The 18,939-nt window shown below is 40.1% G+C and overlaps 1 protein-coding gene across 3 annotated transcripts; it reads left to right on the top strand.

Annotated features, from left to right (window-relative positions):
* Positions 1-207: 207 nt before the first annotated feature.
* On the top strand, positions 208-13,326 carry ssbp3b (single stranded DNA binding protein 3b). 3 transcript variants are annotated; one of them, XM_060880906.1, is made up of 18 exons: positions 208-410; positions 1,058-1,130; positions 1,245-1,306; positions 1,418-1,502; positions 4,067-4,156; positions 8,454-8,522; positions 8,759-8,818; positions 9,045-9,105; positions 9,225-9,283; positions 9,596-9,660; positions 9,763-9,811; positions 10,229-10,264; positions 10,519-10,573; positions 10,678-10,742; positions 11,103-11,172; positions 11,286-11,314; positions 11,610-11,708; positions 12,054-13,326. In XM_060880906.1, exons 1-18 carry the CDS (start codon positions 355-357, stop codon positions 12,084-12,086), a joined length of 1,116 nt encoding a protein of 371 aa, XP_060736889.1. In that variant the 5' UTR covers positions 208-354; the 3' UTR covers positions 12,087-13,326. The 3 variants fall into 3 exon arrangements, with proteins under 3 accessions (XP_060736889.1, XP_060736888.1, XP_060736890.1); XM_060880905.1 differs by having other exon boundaries at positions 209-410; positions 11,103-11,175; XM_060880907.1 differs by lacking the exon at positions 8,454-8,522 and having other exon boundaries at positions 209-410; positions 11,103-11,175.
* The last annotated feature ends 5,613 nt before the right edge of the window (positions 13,327-18,939 follow it).

Below are 18,939 nucleotides of genomic sequence, written 5' to 3'. Positions count from 1 at the left end.
GTTTGTCGAAGCAAAAAAATGGCGTTCTATCGTTTTATGGTCCTTTAACTTCTCCTTTATTCCATGCTGCTTTATCTGTATGTGGATACGCGGAACATCAACGTTGACCGTGACGGGGAGAAATTCTCGCACTCCAATTGGTCACTGAGGGAGCCAATCAGAGGTCGAGCAGTAGGCAGCTTGGTGTGTGTGTGTGTGTGTGTGTGTGTGTGAGTGAGTGTGTGAGCGAGCTCCTGTTAGCATGTGTGGTTGTGAGGGCAGAGTTCGGGATCCTGACAGATGAATAGTGTGAAATAAGGAGGTAAAAACAGGGCGACGCGGCCGAGTCTCCCGTCAGGAAAAGCCGCATTAATCATGTTCCCTAAAGGAAAAGGCTCCGTGGTGCCGTCCGATGGCCAAGCTCGGGAAAAGTAAGGCGTTTTTACCTGTTATTCCGCCGAGGCGCCTGTGAGCTGCTGTGTGTTTTTGTCTCTCTGCCTGTAGCCTATTGTTAGAGCTGCACACTGAGAGCTGCCGGAATCACCGACAGCACCGACGCCATTCTGCGCTTTATCGCCATTTTAACCTTTTAATCGTCACCGGCTTGAGTTCGCCTTCATTTACACTTCATATGAGCGACATTGTAAATGTGTTAAAGCGGCGAGTGAACGGACCTCGAGGCGGTGTGTGTGTGTGTCTGTGTTTCTGTGTGTGTGTTTCTGTGTGTGTGTGTGTGTGTGTGTGTGTGTTTCTGTGTGTGTGTGTGTGTGTGTGTGTGTAAATGTTAATCATGATGTTTACATGTAAAATTAAACTGCAGATGTTTTATATTCTCTGTTTTGTACACATTACTAACACTAAACCTACTGGGGTTTTATTTAAAGCTTCTCTAGACATTAATATTAATATTTGTAATTAATTGCTGTTATTAGGGCGATAATGAGGGGAGCTAATACCTGCTAATTAGAACATCACGAATGCTAACACTTTGATCATTTCTCTTTATTACGGTCATGCTAATGTCTGTGTGTGTGTGTGTGTGTGTGTGTGTGTGTGTGTGTGTGTGTGTGTGTTGCAGGCTGGCTCTGTATGTTTACGAGTATTTGCTCCACATTGGTGCACAGAAGTCTGCTCAGACCTTCCTGTCAGAGGTGAGCTGTGTTAGTGTGTTGATTGTGTGTTAGTGTGCTGTACTTCTGTGGAATGTTAAGTGTTGTGTGTGATGTTGTGACCTTTCACCTTGTTTTCTAATGTTTAATCTTCAGATTCGATGGGAGAAGAACATCACTCTGGGGGATCCACCTGGGTTCCTGCACTCCTGGTGGTGGTGAGTGTGTGTGTGTGTGTGTGTGTGTGTGTGTGTGTGTGTGTGTGTGTGTGTGTGGATTTGGTGTTCCCATTTGATGTGTGTTTACTTGTCTGTGTGTTTTCCCTGAAGTGTGTTCTGGGATCTGTATTGTGCCGCACCAGAGCGGAGAGACTCATGTGAACATTCGAGTGAAGCCAAGGCTTTTCATGACTATGTAAGTATAGGTATTTTATTTCCTACACACACACACACACACACACACACACACACACACACACAGGGCCCCACAGTGTGGTGGTGTTTTATGTACCACTAGCTGGTTTTCACATTCTAGCAAAATACACCAGCTATTTACTGAAAATGTTTGTTTGCAACACACACAGATGGTGCCTTAGTGTTAAATTTAAATTTTTAATAACTAAACTCTTCTCTTGAAGGTCAGTAGATTTATTTATTTTATTTTTTTAATTTCTATTTATTTAAGATATGATTGAGGTGAGATGTGACAGGTACAGAGGAGGGAGATGTTATATTGGTAGAAGGATGTTGGAGATGGAGCTGCAGGTAAGAGGTCAAGAGGAAGGACAAACAGGAGATATATGGATGTGTTAAATAAGGACATGAATGTGATGGAGTTAGAGATTGATGAAACAGATGATTCACTGTGGTGACCCTAACAGGAAAAAAAGAAAGTAGAAGATGATTTAAGATATGATTATGATTATACTATTTTATTTCTCTTATAAAAAAAATCATAAAGTAAAAATGTCATGCATGTAGTTAAAAGTGCTTTCAATGTTTTTCTTCTTGTTTGTAAGATAGAAAGTCTTTTGTAAACATTAGATAGATGTGATGTCACACAGCAGGAGTGTTTGTCATGTGCTGAGAGTTGTAAAAGATCATTTTTAAATTTTGTGTACATTAACATTACATTTATTAGTGTTCCTACTAAAAATCGTTGCATTTTTAGAGTAATTAAGCTTGGAGAAGGTGTGTGTGGTGATCAGTTATGTCATGAGACAGTGTTTTCTTGTTCAGAGTTCTGTCACTTGGCCCATGTGTGTGTTATTCTGTTGGTTTTTGTTTTCTCTGTGGATTAATTCAATATTTCTGTAATAGTTTTTAGAGAAAGTTTTTTCTTCCAGAAACTGAAATAAATGTTGTTGAATTATCTGAAGACAAATGAACACCAATCCTTATCGTCCTCTAAATGAATGTTAGGTGTCCCTTTAGTCTATAAAAACAAGTAAATGAACTTAAGTGTACTTATGCAAATAAGATTGATTTGTCTTGGAACACTGGTGGCCTGTGGATCCGTCTAACATCTGACCAACTCACAGCTCTGACGTGGAACTCGACTTATGAGAGCTGGCAATGAAGCTGAACGGGTGTTTCTTTATGCTAATAATCTGGTCTTTTATATGATTTGGACAGTTAGCAGAATATCCACAAGCTCTGAATAAACAACCATGATTAAGATGGCCTTGTGTTCAGGCCTTTAATCTGGTTATTCAGTGCATGTACACTGTTAATCAGATAAGAGCTCAGAGAGCCACAGTGTTTCATCACATCCATAAAAATAAATAGCCAATAGCCAAATAAATATTTACTAGCATATTATAAAAATGGAAATGAGAATTTTCTTCTTCCCTGTTTTGTTAGTGAGCTGCAGAGCTGCTGCATGATGGATTAATATAAAAAAATCACATACAAGTTATTAGTCTAGAGGAGGAATTTCAATTGGTCAGTTTCCTGAAGTGCATTAACATGCTGAAGGTGAGAGAGGTGTGTGTGTATGTGTGTATGTGTGTGTGTGTGTGTGTGTGTATGTGTGTGTGTGTCTAAAAGAGAGAGAGAGATACCACATAAGTCAAATTAATTGTAAAGTGTACACAGTCAAAAGTGGCATGACCAAATCACTCTGATATTTATTATTGTTTCTAGCTTGAATTGCATGGCAGAGTTATGGGGGCTGTTAGGGGGAAGGGGTGTAAATGGGGTGCTTGGGGGTTGCAGGGTTGATTACTTAGAGGATCAGAGTAGGCGCTGTGTCGTTCTTGGCTTTTGTTCCTGTCTGTGTCTCGTGTTTAGGCTTGGCTGTTTACTGGGGGAGGGGGAGGGTCAGTGGGGGTGGTAGTAGGGGGCATGGGGGAGGCTGTGGTGGCTGTAGCCTCTAAAGCGAAATGTTAGCTTCAGGCTTTTCCTCATGGGAGAGGCCCTCTGGGGAAGCAGTGGGTGGAGCAAGGAGTGATTGATGGCTGTCAGGAAGCAACAAAAAAGCAGACTGCGGAGAGACACAGGCTTTGCGTTACTGTGTGTGTGTGTGTTTGGGGGTGTCATTAGATTCGCTTCATCAAATCTTTAACTGGAGCAAAAAAACCTGCCATGATCATGAACCAAAAGTCAGAGTTAGGCCAAATAAAACCTGACACTTGTGAATGTGAGTCTGATCCTACAGTATTTACACACAATCTACAGTGGGAGGAGACAGGACTGGTAACCATGACTACAGCAAAGCCCAGTGCATCATAAGTCCTGTAGCACAGTTTCTGGTACTGAGGGTTCCTGAACTGTGTCCAATGGAAAAAGGACTGAGGCAATATCAATACTAGTACTAGTAATAATATACATATAATTGTGTGTCTTTACACACAATGCTGAAATACTATTGTAACTAACACTGAATATGTCTCTGCTGTTTAACACCTGCAGGATGAAGGCACACTGTGGGCTTTTTTTGTGTTATAAAAATTATTTGTAATTTTTGTGTGTTTGTAGAGCGCTGCTGCAGCTCCGAGCCCTGTGATGGGGAACATGCCCCCTGGAGATGGCATGCCTGGTGGTCCAATGCCCCCTGGATTCTTCCAGGTACCACAAGTCCTCACAATCTCACTATATTTTCTATTACATTATCTCTCTTTCTCTCTCTCTTTTACAGTTGAGTCTTTAATCCTGACTGAGCAGATTATTCGCTCTGTAGAAAGATTGACGTTCCGTTTTGCTTTAAATTCACATTAGACTGAATTTCAGCAGATGGTCTGAGTGTGAAAATTTGTCCCTGCAAATTAAGGGCTTGTATTCAGTATTAACCTCAAGTTCCCAGCTAGATTTTATATTTAACAATCTGCTTATCCCCGATTAGGGCTGGGCGATATGGCCGAAAACTGTATCACGATATCAGTGTTTCATATCGGTCAATATCGATAATTATTGAACTTTATGACCCATTTAAAATAAGGACCAGGAGAAAAATATATATCACATTTAATCACCTTTTTATTTTAAACTAAACCTTCCTCTGATCGTAATCCCCTCAGTTATTAAGACAGAAACGTCAACAAGCAGGAAAACTCTAATAATTATAATGTAAACATGAGTCTAAAGTCAGAATGAACACTTAACTGTTATCTCTTAACATTTAAGGTACAAAATGAAAGAAGATGTAAGAAATGCTTAATAAAGTGTAATAAAATAGTGCAAAGTGTTAAATATAAACAGAGAAACCTGAGAATTTAGTGCAAGTTTAGTGCGAGGAAGTTCACTAGCTGTTCACCTTCTGGTGAATAAAGTGTGTAAAATGTGTGCTGTGTTTTGTAAACATAAATGTAACTGAGGTATACTGAGATACATCTATAATATAAAACACAAACCCGATACACTACAGTAACATTGTTTGAAATATAAAACCTTCAGAAATATGAACAAGTAACTCGTTATTCTTACTCTAATCATACATGAAGTTGAACTATTCAAGTATATTTTTGTAGACTTATAATTAGGGCTGTAGCTATTGAATATTTTAGTAATAGTGTATTCTACCAAAAATTTCATTGAGTAATCTGATAAAATGTATTTTTGCTTAATTAAAGAGCAATATAGCACGTTCGCCTCACACCTCCAGGGTCGGGGTTCGATTCCCGCCTCCACCTTGTGTGTGTGGAGTTTGCATGTTCTCCCCGTGCCTCGGGGGTTTCCTCCGGGTACTCCGGTTTCCTCCCCCGGTCCAAAGACATGCATGGTAGGTTGATTGGCATCTCTGGAAAATTGTCCGTAGTGTGTGAGTGCGTGAGTGAATGAGAGTGTGTGTGTGTGTGTGCAGTGTGATGGGTTGGCACTCCGTCCAGGGTGTATCCTGCCTTGATGCCCGATGACGCCTGAGATAGGCACAGGCTCCCCGTGACCCGAGGTAGTTCGTATAAGCGGTAGAAGATGAATGAATGAATAAAGAGCAATATTAACTAGATTTGTAAAGTTTGTCGTGACAAACTTTGATGTTGGCTTTGACGATGCAAGTATTTGCAAAGGCTGGTGCTTTTTGGAGGCAAGTGGACAGAAAGCTAGGGTGCCAAAACATTTGGAGGTAAGTGGAGATGAGCATGTGACGTCATCCGAATACTCTTGAGGAAGTTCCACACATTGGAGTGTTTTGATATGTCACATGTCCATGTTGTGCTAATTATTGATTTTCACGTGATATCACGTGACTTCACATGAAGTGATCAGAATACACGTGAGGAAGTTCCCCTCATTGTTCTGAGTGTTTTGATATGTCACATGTCCATGTTCTAAAAAGTTTTTTGATTTTGCATATATTGGGGGCAGGGCTGCGGGACAACCGGAAGGCCAGTCGGTACACCAATTTAAAACTTTGTTCAGAGTATCACCCTAAAGGAGCTGGTCGAGTTTGGTGTAGATAGTTCGAAAGCTTGCCGAGTTATAAACTTCCAAAATTTATAATGGGAGTCTATGGGAAAAAAGGCCATTTTGAGATCCGGCACCGGAAGTACATGTCCGAATTTGGAACATATCCGAATTTGGTCATGTGGCTCGAAAGCCCTAGGAGGAGTTACTCTTGAAATTTTTTTGTCTAAGCTTAAATAGGAAAACAGAATGTTGGCTTCTACAAAGCGAGATAAATATACAAGAGAAAATAAGACGGGTCTCTTAAAATGAATAACTAATTGGTTTCCTTTTTTTCCTTTTTTTTTAAAGCATAGTATGCAATGCATACAACAATATTTTCTTTCACAAATAAACATTTAGATATTAGCCATTGTTTCTGTACTTGTACTTTTCCTCTTTTATTTACAATTTCCTTGCTCGCTGTGAGACGGCGCAACCAAACGTCTTTGTTAATGCAACCAAACTTGCTTCGCAACCTCTGTTTTCTTCCAACGAAGAATAAAAAATATCGAACGTTTTATCGAGAACATTTTTTATCACTATCGATCAGTTGTCTATCGCGATACATATCGTTATCGTTTTATCACCCAGCCCTATCCCTGATCTGATGTACACACTGATATGGAGATGTCCTTTGTGACTGAGATTCATGTAATGAACCGATTTACTCTTAGGGGGACAGTGGGTTTAATTTTAAATAGACTTTGTGGTATAAATTACTATGTACCATAAAGTCTATATATAAAATGTAATCAGTTTTCTTTCAGATTTGTTCTTGTTTATGTTGTTGGTACACATGAGAGGTGAGGGTGAAGCCAGAGTGACTTACATTTTATCCAACTGAGAAATTGAGGCTTAAGTGGTGGACCTGGTATTCGAACTCAACCCTCTCTTCTGTTCTGGCACTGGGGTGGTGGAATAAACTTCCCTAATACCCCTTTTCCACCGAGGCAGTTTGAGTGCTGGTTCGGAGCCTAATTTAGAACCAGTTCTTTCTTTTTCGACAGCCAAAGCACCGGAAAAGTGGTTCTTAAGTAGCACCAAAACGTTGCTGGTCTAGACTTAAGAACTGCTTGTGTCAGGAGCTGTGGGCGGGGCTACTGTTAGCACCGGGGGGCGGGGTTACTGTGTTTGCTGCTGCTGCGCTAAAGTTGCTGTGTAACGTTGTATACAGTGACGTCACACTCGGCTCTGTGATGCTCTCTAGCCGGTGGAAAGGCAAACCGGTTCTTAGAAGGTTTGCCAGTGGAACCAACTCTGAACCAGCACTAGCTCTGACCCAGCACCCGGTTCTTTCTGGTGGAAAGACTCCCTAAGTCTGTAACCTAGTGAACCAGTGTTAGTGTGGAATCATCAACAGAGACTTAAAAGCACTTTTGTACGTCACTGTGGATAAGGCTGTCTGCCAAATGCCATAAATGATCAGTAGTCCAACACCTTAACCGCTAGGCTTTAAAAAAGCCTTTACTTTTGTCACATATTACCTTAAAGTGAAATTCTTTTGTCGCATATCCCAACTTTGGAGGTTGGGGTCAGGGCAGTGCCCCTAGAGCAGTAAGGGTTAAGGGCCTTGTGTAAGGGCCCAACAGTGGCAGCGCTGGGGCTTGAACCCTGATCCATAGCCAAGAGCCTTGAGCCACCACTGCCCCATGATGCTTAGTGAAGTTTCTTTTTTTGTGGTTAAGAGTTTGCTGTGGAGTTTTTTGCACTTCCTTTTTTGACTTTTCTTTTTCTGTATTTGTATGTGCTTTTGTCTGCCCAAACTTGAGTCCAATCTGATCCCCCAGACTTTAATCAACCATACATGTGTGTTCTAACCCTGATTCTCTTCAATTACAGAGAGTTCGTATGACTTTTGAGTGGTGTCATCACTCACCTCAACGTTCAGTGGTCTGTTCAGCTGTGTGGAAAATACCTGTGCCTTCAGTGAGACTATGAGCAGCTCTGCCACTGAAAGTAGATCCCAGCAGATTTTGCTTATGTTGGGTGTGAGAGGCACTATATAAATACTGTGTAGTTGTGTGAAGCTCTGAGATACACTGAAGACCTTTAAAGCCCTGTGAAGGTTCATAAAGATTGTTGAAGCCATATGAAGACCCATCATGTCCCCAATAAGTTAAATGAAGAGCTTGTGTTTGTGTGCATTTCTGACTGGTAACCTGTGGTATAGTGACGTCTAACTCTAACAGCACACGTTACACTGCAGTTTTACAGAGCAGGTGTATTAGGTGTATCAGGTGAGGTGCTGTGTACAGAGACGTGTTGGTTTAATTATTTAAATAATTTCTGGGGGACGTTAATCTTTCTTGCTGCTGTGTTTTTGCTTCGATGTTTAATTTTTCACTTCGCCTGTAGGTTTGGCTGAAATCCTGCTTCTTTCTCCTTCTGCCCAAATAGTCTAATGCCCCCACAGCCCCACCCCTGTCTGTCAGTTGGTCTGTCTATCTGTAACTGTCTGTCTGTCTCCTTCTCGCTCTCTCAGGGCCCCCCCGGCTCACAGTCTTCTCCTCACGCTCAGCCTCCTAACAGCATGATGGGACCCCATGGCCAGGTAGCTCCTCCCTGCACATTTCCTCCTCCCACCTGCTCTCTTTTTGCATACCTGTTCTTTCTCTATCTTTCTCTCCTCTCTCTTTTTCTGAAAGCAGAGTGGTGACAGATGTTACTATGAGCATTTAATCCTCTAAACTCTGACGTTGCTTTCAGGAAATTGTCTTACTTATGATTGGAAGTTTGTTTGTGTGGTGTTTAAAGAACCAGGATCTAACCCACATTCTTCTGTTATAGCCATTCATGTCTCCTCGATTTGGTGGAGGTCCGAGACCCCCAATCAGAATGGGCAACCAGGTAAGCTCAAGAAAGCTGACATTTATTACCAGCATTATATTGTTTACTACATGTGTTCGGTAGCAGACCAGTATGGATCCAGAATATGATATTTATAACATTATAATATTAATCACTGTGGGAAATATTTTCAGTTTTAGAGATTAATTTTCAATTTTTGTCATCTGTAAATTTCCATGTTTACAAAATCAACACTGAATGAGTGACATGTTGTTTCCTTCTGAAGCCTCCAGGTGGAGTCCCTGCAGCTCAGCCTATGCTCCCTAACATGGACCCTCGCCTTCAGGGTGAGTGTGTTCTCTCTATCTCTCTCTCTCTCTCTCACACACACACACACACACACACACACACACTTCAGTGTAACATCATTGTTTTCTAATCTGTTTTTTTTTTCTCTTCTATATAGGGCCGATGCAAAGAATGAATGTTCCTAGAGGAATGGGACCTATGGGCCCTGGACCCCAGGTAACACCAGCATGGCTTTTTGTAACTTGGTCAGGTTTCCTGTCTCCTCTGACTATCCCCTGTCCCCTTTATAGCCATAAATATACTCAGAAAAGCATTCTATTTACTGTGGACGTTTCCTAAATTCTGCACACTATACAATAAGAGCCTCAGTATGGTTCAAAAACACAGTAGTAGTGAATGTGGTATGTTTCAGGACACAAGATAAGCATTGATTCAAATCCCTTCCTCAGGCAAGTGATATCTACAGTGTTAGGGTTAACCCTTTCTGCTCATACATTCCTTTAAATATGCTGAACATTTCTCCTGCAGAATTTCGGCGGAGGGATGAGACCCCCACACAACTCCATGGGTCCTGGAATGCCAGGAGTCGCTATGTAAGGAAACTGGATTTTGTCTGTCAATCTTTTTCTGGTTTAAAATTGTCACTAAATGTAATCATAGTGATCTTCTTTAACCGTCATGATGTTGTGTTTCAGGGGTCCAGGGAATGGCAGACCACCCTGGCCAAATCCTAATGCTAACAATGTGAGTCTGCCTCCTGTTGTACTTTAATATGCTGATATTTAATATTAGTTTTAAACACTGAATTCTTGATATTAGCTGTTGTCATATAATGCTGTAATTCACCTGTATATCTGTTCTACAGTAACCAGACCAGCAGTGTTTTAGTAGTACAGTACATAAGTGCATTAAATGTGAACACACCACCTTGAGATGACTGTTAGACAATAAGTACACAAAGCAGTGTATACACATGAAGTCAGAGTCACAGTACAGTGACATGTGTGTGGTAAAGCTACTGTTCTTTATTACATGGATCTGATTTAATATGAAAATGTATTCGCCCAAAACCCTTAGATTTTGTAAATTATGTTCTGTATGAATTCAGTTAGGGTTATGACCTGAATTTAAACACAAAATAAGAGTGTCTGTCTGTCTCAGATGCCGTACTCCTCCCCATCTCCTGGTGCATATGGGGTAAGTAAAGCAGCTGTTGCCTCTGTTAGTGACTGTCACACACATCACTCAGGATTTAAATTCTGTCATTGGGATGAAGGTTTACGGTTTAGTGTAATATTTTAATGTAAAATTCTGTCTTAAGCCAAAACAAATCATTCTTGTGTTCATTTTCTTATGTGTCAAATAGAAGCTACTTTTGTGCACACTTTATTTTCGTTACATTTGTTCAGGGTGTTTGGATGTGAACTAAAACTTTTTGCTGTTTTCTGTAGGGTCCTCAGGGAGGTGGACCTCCAGGAACCCCAGGAATTGTCCCAAGCCCTGCAGGTGTTTGTCACTTTCACTAATCACTCCTGAACACTAGTTAGCAAATTAGCACTAATTAAAAAAACAGTAACAATTTGCTAACAGGTCATGTCTTTTTCTTTCAGACTCCAACAATTCGAGTGAAAACCTGTACACCATGATGAACTCAGGTGGAGGAGGAAGGACCAATGTAAGGACAGAGACACTGCAGTGTAGTTGTTTCCTGCTCATTGTGTCATTTACCTTGAAATACAATAAAATGCCAGTACATTTTTTCAGACACATAATTAGTCCAATAATTGTTTGGTAGAAACCAAACACTGTGTGACTGATCTAGGACAAGACATTCTGAAGTGAGACATGGAATTGTTCTGAACAGGATCAGGATTAGTGAAAAGACTAAAGAACTAATCACTCTGTTTATCATGTATACTGTTCATTAGCTGCAGACACGAAAACATTATACAGACATCTGTGTACGTGTGTGTGTGTGTGTGTGTGTGTGTATTTATACTGCCAATTTATTAATGTGTCCCCTGCTTTTGTGTAGTTTCCCATTGGTCCGGGTTCAGAGGGCCCCCTAGGGGCGATGGCTGGAATGGATCCCATGCATATGAATGGTGGTAAAATAACTTCATTTCATCTTTTAATTGTTTGCTTTTTTATAGTGGGAATGTTACACATGAGAATCTGATACAGTTTACTTAAGATGAGCTTTTATTCATTACTTTAGGTTCTGGTGACTTGGATGGACTCCCAAAGGTGATTTATTTTTTCAAGGAGATTAACCATAAAGCACATTTAGTCTCTATATATGACTGTAAATATAACAAAATGTTAACAATCTAGCAATGGAAATAGCAAATGTTTGAATATAAACATATAATTTTGGGATGTGATTATTGATGTTCATATTTCACTTAAATGTGTTTTGGAGAAAATCTACTGTTATGATCAGTGTTCTTGGAATTTGAATGTGTAATGAAAGCATTAATGTTTTTCTGTAGAAGCATCGACTGAAAACTGCTGTTATCTGACTAAATAAATCTTTGTACAGAATTCACCCAATAACATGAGCAACATGAGCAACAACCTGGGAACCCCAAGAGACGATGATACCGGAGGCAGTTACCTCCACTCCTTCCAGAATGAGAATGTGAGTGTCACCTTCCTCACCTTCCTCACTCTCGGTCTCATTTCACTGAACATTTAAACTCTGTGGACACTTTAGAACTTTTAACCTTTTAGTCTAATTATAGATCTTAGGGTCTTTAAGCCTGAAGTCTGATTTCTGCAAAGTTCTTGATGGCAATATTAAAATCAGATGTGACTGTATTCCACTAAATATCCCAGCCAATAGGAAACAGGAACTGTGTCACAGTTTTTATGATGTTTCTCCTTTATAGTTGCAAAATATGAAACCATCTAATATGGAATGTTTACTTGCTTTCACAATGTATTTAATCACTGTCTCTGTCTGTCTCGTTCACTTCCTACACAGCAATACTCTCCCTCCATGACCATGAGTGTGTGATGTGTGATCTTTGGAAGCCTCTTAGTTGGCCGTCCATTACAGAGACATGGAGAAACATGTACAGGATTTTCTGGCCACGCAACTGCCTCTGCTTCACCTCTGGTCTCCTGCAATATCACATTTTCATTTATTTCTTTTTATGATAAACACCCCCTCTTCACCTCTACCCCTTTAACCTAATCCACTCGACACAAACCAGAGGGGGCTGTCCTTGTTTTAATTCAGTCATTTTCTCCTGCAAGGCCAACTTTGTAAAAAATAAAAAAATAAAAATAAAAAGTAAAAAAAAAAAAAAAAGTAAAAAAAACAAAACAAAAACAAAAAAGGAGCATCATTCATGGTCCACTGGATGTGTAGCCGCTAAAACCTCAGAGGAACAGCATCATGTCCACTTTCATCTTCAGCATGGTTTACGTGTTCCACACCGACACTGAACTCTTCATACGTGGCCTTGACGTCTGTCTGCATTTTGTTGCCTTTTCCTCAGTATTTTTCTTTCAGCACATTGTGATGAGACTTCGGCCTCTTCTCAGCGTAAAGCTCAGCATTTTAATAATTCTGTACATTTTTTTTTTTGTGTTTGCTTTTGAATGTTTTTTTTTTCTACTATTACACATCACTGCTTTTGAAAACTAACTGTGCTGACTGCTCCCACAGCTGGAGCAATTTCCCCTGCACTGATCCCCTTACATCAGCTGCTGTCTCCAACCTTTCCCACAACTCTGAGTAATACATTTTCACACTGATCAGAGACGAACACAAACTACCTATGGGTGAAAAACTCTGAGAAAAGTCCAGGTTTTCACCTGACTGTCCCTCTGATGTGTTCAGCTGTTGTAGCATCCCCTGTAATGCTGAATTTGTGATGTACCCATGTCATTATTTTTGGTTTTTATTTTTTTAATCACTACCATGTGCCTCAATGTTTTATTTTGATATTTGGGGCTGTTAAAGGTTCCATAAGGCCTGTTGTAGCTTCACTCCTGCCGAAGGTGCTCGTGTGAAACAGCCCCACTCGTGACTTTTCATATTTTGCAGATTTTTGTTTTATGCTTTTTGTCAGAGGGCCGTCAGACTCACTCATAGTACAGATAGAATCGTAAGTTATTCTATTTATACAAACCTTTGGTAATGCTTCTGCATTTACAAAGTTGTTTTACACTGCTTTTGTTAGCTTGTACATCATACTTTGGGCAAAAATGCTTGTTTATATATTGACAACTAAATTATTTGGCTCCTTTCTGTGTGTCCTTGTCTTGTGTTTTCAAAGATTTGTGCATATTTTCACAGAAGGCATGTGCTGATAATCAGTTATACAGTTTGTTTGTACAATATTATGGACAATTAGACATACAGTGCTCATGTGAGGAGGCCCACTCCTGAGGTAACGCCTTTCAATTCTTATTACTGGACAAGAGTTCGGTAAGTTAAATGTGGTGAAGAGAACTGTGCCTTTGACTTTCAGCGGTTTTTTTTTTTGTAAGGAAACCAGTCTGCAGGTAATGTGTACTGCCATGAAAAGTCAGGCTGGTATTGTGGTAATAAAACTTAATGCTGATTAATTGGATTGGTATTGAAAAGGCTTGAGTGATGTTTTGGGAGCTCAGACCCACCTCCTAGACATTTCACTTTGTTTTGCATAAAGTATTGACCCCCTCCCTGAGAAGGCCTGAGGCAGAAATCTTTGAGAGGAACCAGATGGCCACCTCAACTTTCATCTTCTTTGGGCGAGAGAGAGAATATTAGGTCTTGCTTGTAATCATTTGATTGTTAAAGACAATGTACATAGTGTGTAAAGTGCAGACAGGGACTCCCATAAAGACTAACTTTGAGGACATAACTAAAAGGGAAAGTCAGAAGGTGACAGACACTTGAGGACTTTCTGGGACATAACGCATCTCACCACTCCATAATCCGCAGCCCTGTGTGAGAGTGGTAAGGAAACATCCATGGTCAAACATGCAGAGGTACACTACTCTGGTCATGTGACTACAGCACGTTCTCTCAGGGTAAGAGGGAGGAACACATCAAGACTCATCTGTACCAAGGTGGTGGAATGAACTTCACCTAGATGTCTGAACAGCTGAGTCACTGATTATCTAACAGGTGAAGACCTTCATCTTCCTAAAATGCTTCAACTAGCACTTTTTCCCTGTTTGTTTGTATGTGTATATTTTGAAAAAAAAAAAGAAAACTAGTGAACCAGTGAAAATATTTTCATTGAAAAGCACTTTTTTTTTTTTTAAACATCGCTTTTGATAAGGACATCTTTCAAATGGCATCAAAAGTATAAACGGAAATGTGAGCTCTTTGCCATTAAAGAGCATGCTGATTCTTTTGGAAGGTTTTTTGTTTATTTGTTAAAAAACTCTTTGGTAGAATCCAGACAGACTTAAGTCTAATATCAAAAGCAAAAGGTGCTTTAAGAAAGTATTAGTTTAAGGGGCGTTCTTGCTTTAGTAACACTTATGCAACCTATATGAACTGCAACTTGAGGTGTTTTTATTGTGAAAGACCAAAATGATTTCTTAATTTCCAACCTTTGCTTGAGAAAACTCAGAAAAGATTTTACTAGTGGCTTTCTTATGCCACTTAATCTCTCCCTTCTGACCCAAATTTGGGTGAAGTCAATGACCGGCTACTCTTTATTTTTAAGTGTTCAATTTTATATATAAAATATATTTAACTAATTATAAAATATTTTAAAATATCTATAACTAATATTTAATATAAGAATAAGTTAGTATTTTTTCAGAGCTGATTTTATTAAAACATTCTGTTGGTCAGTTAATTGATTAATTTTTAAGGTTTTTATTTTTTGGTAAATTCTCTATAGCTGCTATCCCATGAGGTGTTATTGTTTTGATAAAAAGTTCTTATTCTTTATTACCAGCTTCACTAAACTTGACTAATACTTTTATTGATAAATTTAGTTTTGTTTCTCCCTGCAAAAATAATATTAGAAGCGTTCATTCATTATTCCAGAAGGATATTGTTTCATTACCATCTGTCACTGCTTACTGAAGTAATGAAGTAGGTAATATCTGCTGGAAAAAGGTTGTGGATGCTTCCACATATCTTTTGTTTAACCAACGAAATAAGAGATCTCCTACAAAATAGTTCATTAATATTACCCAGCAAGTCATGACTTTTTAAATTGAATATTTGAATGTCTAAATAAGTAATTACACCCAGTTGCTCCTTTTGTGATGGCTCTGAAACTGTTGTTCGTTCATTTTGGAGTTGAAAAAAGACATTTTGGAAAGGTGTCAGGATTTTATTTAGAATAGAAATTCTTACGGAAATTGAGTCGTTTTAGAGGGATGTAGTGCTGAGCTTTATTGATTACAATCATTTAACCTTCCTATTTTCCCTGGGTCTTTTTGACCCGGCTGGAAGATTTTAATGTGTCATAACTTGGGTTTTCTTCCACATATTTGCCTGAAATTTAACAGGATTGTTCCAAATTATGAACTTTGCAATCAAAATGAATTCTGTCTATTTTCGAACTATGTGTTCAGAACAATATATAATTTGCGTTTTGGAACAGCTTGGGTCATTTTGACCCGGCCACATTTAGTGGGGCAATAGGTCACACTTTTGCCCTTTTCAGCGCAATGAACATACATACAGACAGAAAAATGCACACATAAAATGTCCACTAACACATGCACCCAAAACACACACTCACACCCCACACACACAAATTGGGCATTGCATTTCATTAGGCCTCCAGAAAAGAAAAAAAAGCCAAACATTTGTAAATATTTCACACTTTTGATATGCCTTCGCCTAGCAGAGGGCAAAATATGATCTACCGAAATGATGCCACACACATACACACACACACACACACACACACACACACACAGTCAATCACTGTTCAAAGCATTGGGCGTTGCAATTCAGTTGGCCTCCAGACAAAACAAAAGCTACACATTTGTAAACATTTCACACACAAACACGTGCACACAGAGACAAACACTCATGCACACACATGCACACACACACAAACACACACACATATTGGGCATTGCATTTCATTAGGCCTCCAGAAAAAAAAAGCTACACATTTGTAAATATTTCTCACTTTTGATATACCTTTGCCTAGCAGAGGGCAAAATATGATCTACCGAAATTATGCTACACACACACGCACTGGGCATAGCAATTCATTAGGCCTCCAGAAACAAAAGCTACTCATTTGTAAATATTTCACACTTGTTAGATGCATTTGTCCAACTGGGGGCAAAATCTGATCAACCAACAAGCTTTACACACACAGACACACACACACAAGCATTGGGCATTGCAATTCATTGGGCCTCCAAAAAAACAATCATTTGTAAATATTTCACACTTGTACTTATATGCATTTGTCCAGCTGGGGACAATATCTTCTCTTCTTCTTCTACCAACAATCTTTACACAAACACACACACACACATTGTGTTTTCATATTCAAATCATGTTTGTTTCCTCTCTCTTATTTAAGAATTTAGTTGCATCAGTCAACTTTGGCCTGGAGATATCCAACTTGATGCAGATCTTGATTCTTACCGAACACTCATGGCCAAGTTCTCCTCAGATGTGACTTCTGCCAAGACTTCCTTCTACAAGGAAAAGCTTGAAGCTTCCTCACATGACCCTCGGAAATTCCACATCATCATCTCTTCTCTGCTCAACCCCCCGGCTCCACCTTCTTCATCCTCCCTGACTGCAGAAGACTTTGCTTCTTTCTATCAGGAGAAGATTGAGGAAATCTGCCGGACCTTCACTTCAGCCCCGACTGCACTTACATCTCAGAGTATGGACTCCCCTACACCTTTGTTGTCGCATTTCTCAACTGTAACAGCAGAAGAGATTCTAAAACTCATCCAGTCTTACAATCCTACCACCTGCCCATTGGATCCACTCCCTTCCACTATGCTCCAGACCATCTCGCAAGACCTTCTGCCCTTCATTACCACTATCGCCAATAGATCCATAGCATCTGGTCAGGTACCAGCTACTTTCAAGAGAGCAAGGGTTAATCCCATCCTGAAGAAACCTGCTCTGGATCCATCAGACATCAGTAACTACAGACCGGTATCACTTCTCTCGTTTCTTTCAAAAATTCTTGAACACATTGTCTTTAATCAACTGTCTGTTTATCTCTCACAGAACAACCTCCAAGACCCCAACCAGTCTGGCTTTAAAGCAGCTCATTCCACAGAGACAGCCCTTTTAGATGTCTCTGAGAAACTACATGCTGCTAGATCAGCCAAACTCTCATCCGTCCTTATCCTCCTTGACCTTTCAGCAGCGTTTGATACGGTCAACCATAAGACTCTCTTAGCCACCCTCAGGAGTCTTGGGATTTGCGGATCAGCTTGGGATTGGTTCGCTTCCTACCTGGAAGGACGCTCATATCAGGTAACATGGAGGGGAGTGACATCTGCTCCACGCAGACTCTCCACTGGCGTCCCACAAGGCTCAGTACTTGGTCCTCTTCTTTTCTCCCTGTATACTCACTCTGTTGGTGAAGTTATTTCCTCACATGGGTTCTCTTACCACTGCTATGCTGATGATACACAACTTATCTTCTCTTTCCCACCCGCAGATGCCACAGCTTCTGACCGGATCTCTGCATGTCTGGCAGAAATTTCATCATGGATGACTGCTCATCAGTTAAAGCTTAATCCTAGCAAAACTGAGCTGCTCTTCATCCCAGGTGACTCATCCCCAGGTCATGATCTTGCTATATCCTTGCACAACGATCTGATCTCCCCTTCAGCCACAGCTCGCAACCTTGGGGTAACCATGGACAATCAACTGTCCTTTTCCTCTGATGTTGCTAATGTGACTCGCTCATGTCGGTTTCTTCTCTACAACATTAGAAGGATTCAGCCATTTCTGTCCACACAGGCTGCTCAGGTACTTGTTCAGTCTCTTGTCATTTCTAGACTGGATTACTGCAATGCACTGCTGGCAGGTCTACCTATGAACGCAATCCGTCCTCTGCAAATGATCCAAAATGCAGCTGCCCGGCTTGTTTTCAACCTGCCAAAGTTCTCGCATACCACCCTGCTGCTGCGATCCCTCCACTGGCTTCCGGTAGCTGCACGCATCAGATTCAAAACACTGATGCTGGCCTACAAAGCCAAAAATGTACCAGCTCCCTCTTACCTCAAAGCTGTACTGGCACCAAGGTGGTGGAATGAACTTCCCCTAGAGGTCCGGACAGCTGAGTCACTGGATATTTTCAAGCGGCGGTTGAAGACCTACTTATTCAGGAAACACTTCAACTAGCACTTCTTTCCTTATCTTTTGCATTTAAAAAAAAACAAAAAAAAAAACACACCTTTGACACTTTTTCATTGTAACTTTGAACAAATGTTTTAAACTCATGGGGGCGGTTTTCCAGACAGGGATTAAATAAAGTCAGAACTAGCCTAATTCTTCTTAAATTAATTCAGAATTAAAAAAAGGCTTTTTGAGACACTACTTAAGTTGAGATTAATTAGTTGTAGACTAGAGAGTCACAGACTAAGCTAAATTAGGACTAACAGGCTACTCTTTGTGAAGCCTGATTATATTAATGACTAGCGCATAGTGATTACCTGAGGACACTTCAAAAACCAGGGATGGAATCTTAAAACACATTAGCGTTGTGTGGAACTGGAGTAAATCATCCAACCAAACAATGGACAAAGGTAAAAGGAAACGTTAAAAAAATTTCTGTGAATTTGAAAAACATTTGTTGAAGGAAATTGTGTCAAACCACCCAATTATTGAGAAGAAACAGCATGATTTATCAACAGATGGTAAGAAAAAGAATGCATGGAGTAAAATTTGCACTGAATTTAACTCA

Source organism: Tachysurus vachellii, chromosome 11, assembly GCF_030014155.1.
Source record: "Tachysurus vachellii isolate PV-2020 chromosome 11, HZAU_Pvac_v1, whole genome shotgun sequence".
NCBI classification, from domain to species: Eukaryota; Metazoa; Chordata; class Actinopteri; order Siluriformes; family Bagridae; genus Tachysurus; species Tachysurus vachellii.
This window is presented reverse-complemented; position numbering and strand designations above follow the sequence as displayed.